Source organism: Plecotus auritus, assembly GCF_963455305.1.
Source record: "Plecotus auritus genome assembly, chromosome: 6".
Taxonomy (NCBI): Eukaryota; Metazoa; Chordata; class Mammalia; order Chiroptera; family Vespertilionidae; genus Plecotus; species Plecotus auritus.
The window spans coordinates 143,195,276-143,205,397 of NC_137773.1; the positions used below are offsets into that span (position 1 = coordinate 143,195,276).

General features: G+C 53.8%; 1 protein-coding gene across 1 annotated transcript; it reads left to right on the forward strand.

Moving 5' to 3' along the window:
- The first annotated feature begins 4,319 nt into the window (after positions 1–4,319).
- RHO (rhodopsin) lies at positions 4,320–9,695 on the forward strand. The gene is made up of 5 exons (XM_080675595.1): positions 4,320–4,695; positions 6,573–6,741; positions 8,095–8,260; positions 8,367–8,606; positions 9,437–9,695. Exons 1-5 carry the CDS (start codon positions 4,335–4,337, stop codon positions 9,545–9,547), a joined length of 1,047 nt encoding a protein of 348 aa, XP_080531721.1. The 5' UTR covers positions 4,320–4,334; the 3' UTR covers positions 9,548–9,695.
- The last annotated feature ends 427 nt before the right edge of the window (positions 9,696–10,122 follow it).

The window sequence follows — 10,122 nt, forward strand, 5'->3', positions numbered from 1 at the left end:
GGAAAAAAAGCATGGATGGAGTGTTTGTATGAACTAATATAAATTCAAAGTAAAGGAGCGGAGGGGAGAGCAAGAGAACCCTCCGCTCTTTCGGCTCCGCGGGCTGGATAGAACAGCCGAACGGGCCGGATCCGGCCCGCGGGCCGTAGTTTGCCCACGGCTGGTCTAAGGCCTCGCCCAGCCTGGTGACACAGTCAGGTGGGACTAAGCCAGTGAGGGGAAGCAGGAAGGAGGAGGAAGCTGCTGCTGATAAAGCAGCACCTCCATGCAGAGGCTCAAGAGCTATTTGTGCCCCTCCAGCTAAACCCTAATCCATGCCCCAGTCAGAGCTCTGCTCCTGGGCTCCCAGAGGGGCTGAGCTGGGAAGCCCTGAGGTGGCTGTGTCTGCCTTCTGAGACAGCCAACCCCAGGCCCCCGTTTCCACCACTTACAGCTCCTCACAGCTTGTTCTCAGCCTGGCTGAGAGAGAGACCAAAGGGGCAGTGGCTCAGAAAGTCACCCACATTCAGGCTTGGCCACTGGTGTGCTCTGTGACCCTCTCTGGACTGCCTGGCACAGAGACGAAGAGCTCTGGCTGAGGGGTTAGATCAGCTGTCTCCAACCTTTCGGACCTCACAGACCACCAGTGGCCTGCGGACCACTGGTTGGCGACCGCTGGGCTAGATGGCCCAGGTTCAATTCCAGCTCTGCTGAGGAACCTCAACTCTCAGCCTATTTCCTCAGTGTTCAGAGGGCATTGAGGCCTTCCCACAGGGGCCAGGGGTAGTTGTTCATTTATTCAACAAATATTTTTATTGAGCACGTACTTTGGACTGTCATCTCAGAATGCAGCAACCCTGTGTTCTAGAGAGAGTCAGAAGAAAATAGGACTGTTGCTGATAGTGATAAGGAGTGAATAGAAAACGAATGGGGGGTGGGGTGGGGTGGGACCTGGTTTGTAGACTTGGGGTGTGGGGCTCTCCAAGGATGTGAGCTATGAGCTGAGACCTAAGTGAGATTCAGGAGAGAATCACACTTTTTCCAACACTTGCTGATTACTGACAGGCACCAGAGTAGGAAATAGGCACAGGGAAGGAAGGAGATGGGGCTGCACCCTGGCTGTGTGGCTGCAGAGCCTCAGTCTGGATGAAAAGGTAGGTATAAAGGGGCCGTGCCCAACGAGGGAGGATCATGAAGCCTAAGTTGTGAGGTCCAAGGGTCCATGAGGCAGTCGCTGGTGGGAAAGAAAGCAGCTCAGGCTTATCCTGTAGTCAGGTGTGGATCCCTGAGGTTTCCACGCCTTATGGAATACAGCAAACTGAGGGGAGGAAGTGAACTTCCCAGGCTCCCCTGATGACACAGAGCCAGTGACATCCCCTGCCCTCAGGGCTACCACTGCTGCCCCCTTTTCACTACTCAGTACAACCTTTTTTTGGTAATTTATACCATGGTGTAAAGGACTGGCAGATCTTTCCTGTGAATCTGTCTTTGTGCTGGAGGAGGCACAGCCAGGCAGGTTATAGCTGGGGTTGTCACTGCTTTGTCACATGACCTGGGCAACTCACTGCTGGGTCAGGGTAAGTGACTTCTAGTGACCTTTCAGCTCACCCCCTGAGCCCGTGGCTCTGAACGAAGAGCATTTTTTGTGTTGTTGTTGTTTTTTAATTCTTTGCCATGCCTTATGGAATACAGAGCACCATCACCTCAGCGATGGCCTTTAATTCCCCTTCACCTCGCCCTGTGAGGGTGGGATTGTTAAACTCTTCCAGAGGAGGAACTTGAGACTTAGAGAGGGCAAGTACTTCCTGAGGTAACTAGATACATTCACTCTTTCCACAAATGGTTGTTGAGCACCTACTCTGTGCCAGACCCTGGGGACACATCAGTGAACAACACAGACAGGAACCCCAGCTCTTTCTAGTTTCAGGAAAATGATTCTGCTCCTGCCACATGCTGGGCACCAGTCTGGGCTCTGAGGTCCCTGTGGTGAGGAGACAGACCCCGCCCACATGACAGCCTGGGAGATGGACCAAAAGCACATGAACAGAACATGAATTAGAAGCTTCCAGGCTGTCATAAGCATAGGAAGGTGCTGAGGTCGAGGGCTCAGCCTAGCCAGGGTGGGGCTGTATGGGGGCTGGTTTTGACTCAGGGAATCCAGGGCTCCTCCTACCAGGGGCCAGGCTGTGTCAGAATCAAACCCTCCACCTTGACCTCATTAGCACTGGGCCTAATCACTGGGCCAAGCGCCTTAAACTACAAGAGGTGACACCCCACCCACCCTGCCATGCCACCCTCTGTGTTCATTCCACCAACACACATTTCATCAGCCCTTCGTGTGCAGGCCCTGACACTGCCTGGTTAGGCAGGGGTCTGGAGCCCCAGGTGGGCTTGAGGGAAGGGGGAACTTTTTTTTAGCAGACAGGTCTAGGAAGCCCAGGTAGGAAGAGAGACTGGATGTCAGAAAGCTCAAGGGATAGAAGTCTCGAAGACAGGGACACTTCCCCACTGGCCTTGAATTTCCAGCCACAGGGCCTTTGCACTTGCTGTTTCCTCTGCCTAAACATCCCCAGCCCCCAGATCTTGGCAGGGTTGGCTCCTTCCATCACTGGGTTCTCAGCTCAAACTTCACCTTCTCCGAGACTTTCCCTGGGCTGCTCTAGATAACAGTGTCTTGGGAGTGGATCATGATCTGAACTTTTCCTATATATTTTTTGCTTCATTACTTGTTTGTAATGAAATGCTTCCTGCAGGCAGGGGCTTGGTCCTCCTTGTCCACTGTGTCTTCCAGAACCAAGCAACTTGGTCAAGCACATTTGTGGCTGGACTAGCACCCTGCATGCCAGGCACTCCCAGCTACCCCCTTTATTCCTAGGAAGTGTCATCGCATTCCTGTCACAGGTGAGGGGAGCCTGTCAGTATCAGGCCTCCATTTGGCCCCAAAACTCATCCTGCTATTTTAGGACCCACCCTTGTGGGGTTTCATGGTATCCGAAGCCCACTGTCCTAGCCCAGGCTGACCAGAATCCCCAGACATGCCCGTGTGCCACAGTATCCAACCAGTCCTGTTTCCAGGGTCTGCCTCCCCTTCACACTGGAGTCCCCAGGAGGCCAGGACTGCACCTGCCTCGCTCATGGCAATGATCTGGTGCCCAGCACAGGGCTTGGTACACGGTCTGCCTCCTGGATGCAAGGCCTTGCTTCAGCATCCCTGAGAGCCTTTGTCCCTCCCTGCTTCAACCCCTTCCCTCTCCCCTTCTCCATCTTGACTCCCTCCGGTCTTTCTATCGGGGCCTTCGTGTCATCTTTCTGTCCCTGAGATCTGCCCAAGCCACTGCCCACTGCCCTCCAGATAAAGACAGGTTCCTCAGCTTGGTATCAGAACTGGCCCCAGCCCACGTGCAGCCATAGCCCAGATGTGCCTCAGGCCTCTCTCTGCCTAGCCTTTGTCTTCAGTGTGTGCTATCTTCCCAAGTTGGCAACTTGGCAAAGTGCTCCCCTCCCTCAAAGACCCAAACATCACCTCCCTGGACGCCTCTGCCAAGCAGGCACCTCCCCTCTCTGGGCTGGGGTCTGTTCTTCCCACATCAGAGTCCTCCTCAGCCTGTAAGCTCCTTCTTTCTCAATTTTATTTCCCCAGTGACCTGCACACAAATAAACGAGTGAGTGAATTCCCATTCAACTGAGCTATGCCAGGCTGCACATCGGGCAGGATGTGACCTCTGCCCTCATGAAGCTCAAAATCTGGCGAGATGGGCTAGTGTGTGTCCAGCACCTGGATGGGCCAGGAGGTCATTGGGTGGGGAAGGAGTACAGGGGCTGAGTGAGGGGATGAGAGACCGGGAGAGTAACCAGAGCCTCTGCCCACTGGGAGCTCATGGTCCAGGCGGTGGAAGACCAAGTCAGCTCACACCAAGCCAGAGAGCAATGGGCTGGGAGTCTGAGGTCCCAATGTCAGGTCAAGGCCACCAGGCTGAGATGGGCAGAGATTCCTGGGGACAGAAGAGTGGGGACAGGCATCCTGTGCTTCCCCAGGGTCCCCAGCACCTCCCCTCTCCAACCCCAGGATTCTACCTGGAGTCACCTTGGCTCCTCTTGGGAAGCCAATTAGGCCCCCAGTTGCCCTTCCACAAATAGTTAGTGAGCACCTACTCTGGGATTAATATGATTAATAACGCCCTCAATCTCCCAGGTGCTGATTCAGCCAGGAGCTTAGGGAGGGGAGGTCACTTTATAAGGGCCTGGGGGGGTCAGGACCTGGAGTTGTCCAGCCAGAGCCCTGTGTGGCCAAGCTCAGGCCCCAGCAGCATTCTTGGGTCAGAGCTGCCCACGGGGCAGCCACAGGGACCTCAGCCATGAACGGCACAGAGGGCCCCAACTTCTATGTGCCCTTCTCCAACAAGACGGGCGTGGTGCGCAGCCCCTTCGAGTACCCGCAGTACTACCTGGCCGAGCCCTGGCAGTTCTCCATGCTGGCTGCCTACATGTTTCTGCTGATCATGCTCGGATTCCCCATCAACTTCCTCACGCTCTATGTCACCGTCCAGCACAAGAAGCTGCGCACGCCTCTCAACTACATCCTGCTCAATCTGGCTGTGGCCAACCTCTTCATGGTCTTTGGAGGCTTCACCACCACCCTCTACACCTCTATGCATGGATACTTTGTCTTCGGGGCCACAGGATGCAATATGGAGGGCTTCTTTGCCACGCTGGGCGGTATGAGTTGTGGTGTGGATGGGCAGGGGGTACAGGAGCCAGGGGCATGGAGGTGACTGGGGACAGTTCCAGGCTTAGAGATGGGGGTTAAGAGGCCTTCTGCCCTCTGCAATCATTGGCATCATCTAAAGTTCTCACTTAATCAACAAACACTTTGGTGATGATGAGCTAGGCCAGTGGTCGGCAAACTGCGGCTCGCGAGCCACATGCGGCTCTTTGGCCCCTTGAGTGTGGCTCTTCCACAAAATACCACGGCCTGGGCAAGTCTATTTTGAAGAAGTGGCGTTAGAAGAAGTTTAAGTTTAAAAAATTTGGCTCTCAAAAGAAATTTCAATCGTTGTACTGTTGATATTTGGCTCTGTTAACTAATGCGTTTGCTGACCACTGAGCTAGGCTGCTGAATGGGAAGGGCAAGCATTGAGCATTGTTTAATCTCACTTGGAGTGGTGCCATTGTCTTGCTTTACAGCGAGGAAACAGTGTGAGAAGTCAAGGGCCTTGCAGGGGTCACGTCTCGGCAGCAGTCACTTTGCAGCAGGGGCAAAGCTGTGCTCCAAGCCCACTTCTGTGGGCCCCGCAAGCACGTTCAGTTCCCCTCAGAACAGATGCCCTGGATCAGACCCATGCCAGGCATTGGGGAGAGAGATGGATAAGATAGGTTCCTGTGCTCAGGGCTCCCAGCTCAGGGTGGGACACAGATTCTCAGTCCTCCAGCCATTAGACTTTACCTGCACTGAGCCATGGGCTGAGTCCCTCCCCAACCCACCTCCAGCCTCTCTGCCACGCACGAATGCTTTTTGTGCTGAGGAGCTCATCTGCTTCCGAAAAACCCTCCCATAGGAGGCATGAGACCTGTGTGGTCTGTAGTTTTGGAAGATGCTTTTAAATGTTTCTTTGATTGGAAAACTGACAGGAGTGCTGCAGAGACAATAGATCCCATTTAGCAGATGAGAAAACTGAGGCATGGAGAGGGGAAGAGGAAGACTCATTTAAGGATGTGCAGGGCAGTGACCAGAGACCCTACGTCTCCTGGCTCAGATCCAGGAACATCCCCCGCCCTGCCCCTGCCCCTGCCCCTGGGACATAACATCAACCACAAGGACTGCTCTGCTGCCTGTCTTCTCTCGCCCCATTGTGTCCAGGTTGCTGCCTCAGCCCTATATCCCCGAATCTCTGGCTATCACTGGGTGTCAACTTCAGTGACCACAGATCATTCGGTCTCAGGCCAGAAGGCAGGGGCAAGACAGGCAGACACTTCTCTGCAGGGTCAGTCCCAATTTACAGCTATTGTCCTGGAATAATTACTAGTGTTCCCTTTCACTCTCAGAAATGGCCCAGTTTGGTTGATAAATTCTATGACACTCCTTCCTGAATTTCTGTGGTGGTGTGCAGCATGATGTCTGAACTCCATCATTATTTCCTCCTTAGTCCTCTGAGCCAAACATTATTCATCTTCCTGGCTCCTGAGAGAGGGTCACACATGCCCAGGTTATTTTGTTTTCCTAGAGGGGAGGGGCCGCTGCTCTGGAGGGAGGAAGGTTCCCCTGCCTCTGCGATGCCTCTCAACAGGGACTCGGCCTGTTGCCCCATGAAGGACACATTCTCCTGTAAAAACTCCCTGCAGGGCTTCCAGTCCACCCCTGATCCCTAATCTGATTTCTGTGTCCCTCATGAGCCCAGAGCTCTAACTGAACTAAACTAAGAGTTACTCCACTCCCCCGGCGTACCAGTCCCTCTGCCCTGCACCCCTCCCAGTTCTTGATGTCTGACCCCGCTCCACCCTGAGGCCTCACGCTAGGCCTACCCCAGGTTGCCTTCCTAACTACCTCCTTAGACAGTGGAGTCCAGCATGCTGACCAACAGCTGACTGCCTTGCAGGTGAAGTTGCCCTGTGGTCCTTGGTGGTCCTGGCCATCGAGCGGTACGTGGTAGTATGCAAGCCTATGAGCAACTTCCGCTTTGGGGAGAACCATGCCATCATGGGCCTCGCCTTCACGTGGGTCATGGCACTGGCCTGCGCTGCACCCCCACTAGCCGGCTGGTCCAGGTAATGGCACTGGGCAGGAGGGACGGGTCTCCAGGGGTCTTCTTAGGGTCCCCCAGACACACTCAACCCTGGGGCTGTCAGGTTCCAGGCACTGAGCTGGTAACTTTTCTGGGATTGGGGTTTAGGGCAGAGGAAAAAAGGATCAGACCCTAATGTTGCTATGGGGCTGGTCCCACCTCCTGAGTCCCCATCTTAAGGAGAATCCAAAAAGTCCAACCCTTCACCTTGGCTGTGCCCCTAATCCTCAACTAAGCCAGGGCCAGGTTCCAATCCTCTTTGGTCCAGTGCCCTGTGGGCAGCTTCCTTTGACCTTGGGCCTCAGCACCTGGGGAGGCTGAGCCTTCCTAGTGCAGGTGGTGACCCTGTAGCCCCTGGGACCCGGGTCCTGTGCAGTCTGCAGGTCATTGTCTCCAAATGGGGCTGAGATGAGAGATATGGAAAAGGGGAGGCAGTTTGGGAAACTTGACTGGTGACTTGGCGTGTCCAGAGGCTTCATGTTCCCCTGCTTCCAGGAAATCCCCTCTCTTCCATTTCCTCCTCAGTCTCTATAAAAGCTCCCTGCAGGGCTCCCAGTCCAATCATGACCCCTAATCTGAGGTCATTTTCTGCCCATTGCTGAATTCAAGCCCACCCCCGCTCCAGCCTCTTTCTCTGTCTGGTCCAGTTACATCCTCGTGAGCACAGCCAACAGACACACCATGTTTTCTGAGGTCGGTGCAATATCACCGTTGAAAAAAATTGAAAAAAATCAATATCACCATAGAATCATTGAAAAAAATTCTAACCACAAGCCCCAGAGGCCTCTCATTTCCCCTCTCCTCTTTTGTGCAAGTATCTCTTAGTTACCCTGTATGCCCATCTTTGGGCTAGCAAATACTCTCATCCTGTTATTCAGTAAGACCCCGGGTTGTACAAACTATCTCAGATACAGAGGTGAGGAGTATTTCCCTTTTCCCCACCAACCTCCGCCTTGCATAGCCTGAGGCCTGGCTCTGGCCACTATGGGGCGGCAGGTCCGGGGAGAAACCCTGCACAGGCCAGTGGTATGTACAAGCCAGGGGAGAGAAGGGCAGGAGACTGGGTTGTGTTCCAATACCACAGCCACCAAACAAACAGTGAAACAACACTGTTTTCACACGGTGCATTTGAGTCCCTTCTCTCAATGGATTTGATTCTCATAGTCTCACAGCCAAGCAGACATTTTATTATCTCCATTTTACAGAGAGGGAAAGTGAGGCCCAGAGCAAGGCCAGCCACGGCAGGTCACTCCGGTCAGCGGGCACCTGTTCCCAAGTTCCTCATATGTGGGTCTCCATTATGCCCCCTCCTGTCCCGTTCTCCACCGGCCATCAGGTACATCCCAGAGGGCATGCAGTGCTCGTGTGGGATTGACTACTACACGCTCAAACCGGAGGTCAACAACGAGTCCTTCGTCATCTACATGTTCGTGGTCCACTTCACCATCCCCATGATTGTCATCTTCTTCTGCTACGGACAGCTGGTCTTCACAGTGAAGGAGGTATGGTCCTGTGCTGAGTGCTGGGGACACACGCACTGAATGGGTGGAGCCCGGCTCCTGGCCCAGAGTTGCTGCAGTCTTCACACCAGGCCCTGTGTCCCTGCAGGCCGCTGCCCAGCAGCAGGAGTCAGCCACCACCCAGAAGGCCGAGAAGGAAGTCACGCGCATGGTCATCATCATGGTCGTTGCGTTCCTGATCTGTTGGCTGCCCTATGCCAGCGTGGCATTCTACATCTTTACCCACCAGGGCTCTAACTTTGGCCCTATCTTCATGACCATCCCGGCATTCTTTGCCAAGTCATCCTCCATCTACAACCCGGTCATCTATATCATGATGAACAAGCAGGTGCCAGGTGGCGGGGCAGGAGGGTCCAGGTCCCCAAGCCGCAGGCACTGCCTGTGGAAGACAAGCCACATCCTTGACTGTGTCTCAGTCTTCCCATCTGCAAAACTGGACTGGGGATGGGTCTCCCTCAGGGCATCAGAGTCATCTAGGAGAAATGCAGATTCCTGGGCCCCACCCAGACCTGCATTTCTAACAAGTCCTCTGGGTGATTCTGGGGCTGGCTCAAGTCAGATGGTTCTGAAGGCCCGCTTTAACAGTAAAGTGGTCAAAATCCCAAGCCTGAGAATGGGATGGTACCAGTCTCCATCAAGGAGAAAAAAAGAGCTAAAAAATCTATTCTGAGGGATAAAAGGATAAAGTAGTCCTTTAACATAGACCAGTGGTTTCTCTGCAGAATACATGATCCAGTGGGGAAAACGTGCTCTTGAGTCAGGCATATTGGATCCAAATCCCAGCTCTGCTATTTTCTAGCTGTGTGACCTTGGGCAATGCAGCACTTCCATTCTCTGGGCTTCAGGTTTTTTATCTATAGAAGGGGCAAAATTCCAAACTCTTGAGTTAAATGAGATAATTTACAGATAGCCCTTGGCACACAGAGGGCATCACAGAATGTCATTAGTGACAAAGCCCCCTTGCGTTTAGTCCCTGGCATCTCTGGTGGGGTCACATATGTTTAGTAAATTCCCTTCAGAGAGCCAGATCTGACCCGGGAGTGAAGGCTGTGAGGGGCAGAGCGGGAAGGGTTTATAGGCAAATCTTGCCAACCACACCAGTTTGCTACACACACTTTGAGTGGACCCTGACTCTGACTCATGCCCCTTGCCTTCCAGTTCCGGAACTGCATGCTCACCACCCTCTGCTGTGGCAAGAACCCACTGGGTGATGACGAAGCATCCACCACTGCCTCCAAGACGGAGACCAGCCAGGTGGCACCAGCCTAAGCCCTGCCAAGGACTCTGCTGCCGACTGTAGGAGTCTCCCGCCCCCCACCCACCCCCAGCAACAGCTGCCCCACCAGGATCTGTGCCTGTTAGACCAGGTCTCACAGGCTCTATGAGTTAAAAAATAAATTAACGAGGCTCTCCACTCATCACGAGGACGGCTTGATCTGGAGTCCTGAGTTCCCAGGGGCCAGTGGGATCTTACCCGTCCTCCCCGCAACTCATCTCTCAGGAACAGAAGAACTCTTGCTGTCTGGAAACGTGTCCCAGCTTAGGGATAAGTATCTAGCACAGAGTGGGGCACACAGTAGGTGCTAAATAAACACTAGATGGAGGGAGGAAGGAATGAATGGGGGAATGAATGCAGAGATGGACGGGCAGGGAGAGTATATCTATCCTCGGAAAACCACCTCAGCAGCAGCAGTTCCATGGCTGACGACCTTGAGCAGTTGTTTTCCTCCCTGGGCCTCACCCTCTTTCCCTGTAAAATGGGAATCCTGAGTCCCTGGTTCTGCCACTCATGGCTGCTGTGAAGATCAAATGAGGTGTGTGTGTGTGTGTGTGTGTGTGTGTGT

Coding starts and splice junctions, on each gene's coding strand:
- RHO (XM_080675595.1), top strand. CDS start 4,335: ATGAACGGCACAGAGGGCCCCAACTTCTATGTGCCCTTCTCCAACAAG. Junction 6,742..8,094: donor CCACTAGCCGGCTGGTCCAG/GTAATGGCACTG, acceptor ACCGGCCATCAG/GTACATCCCAGAGGGCATGC. Junction 8,261..8,366: donor TGGTCTTCACAGTGAAGGAG/GTATGGTCCTGT, acceptor GTGTCCCTGCAG/GCCGCTGCCCAGCAGCAGGA.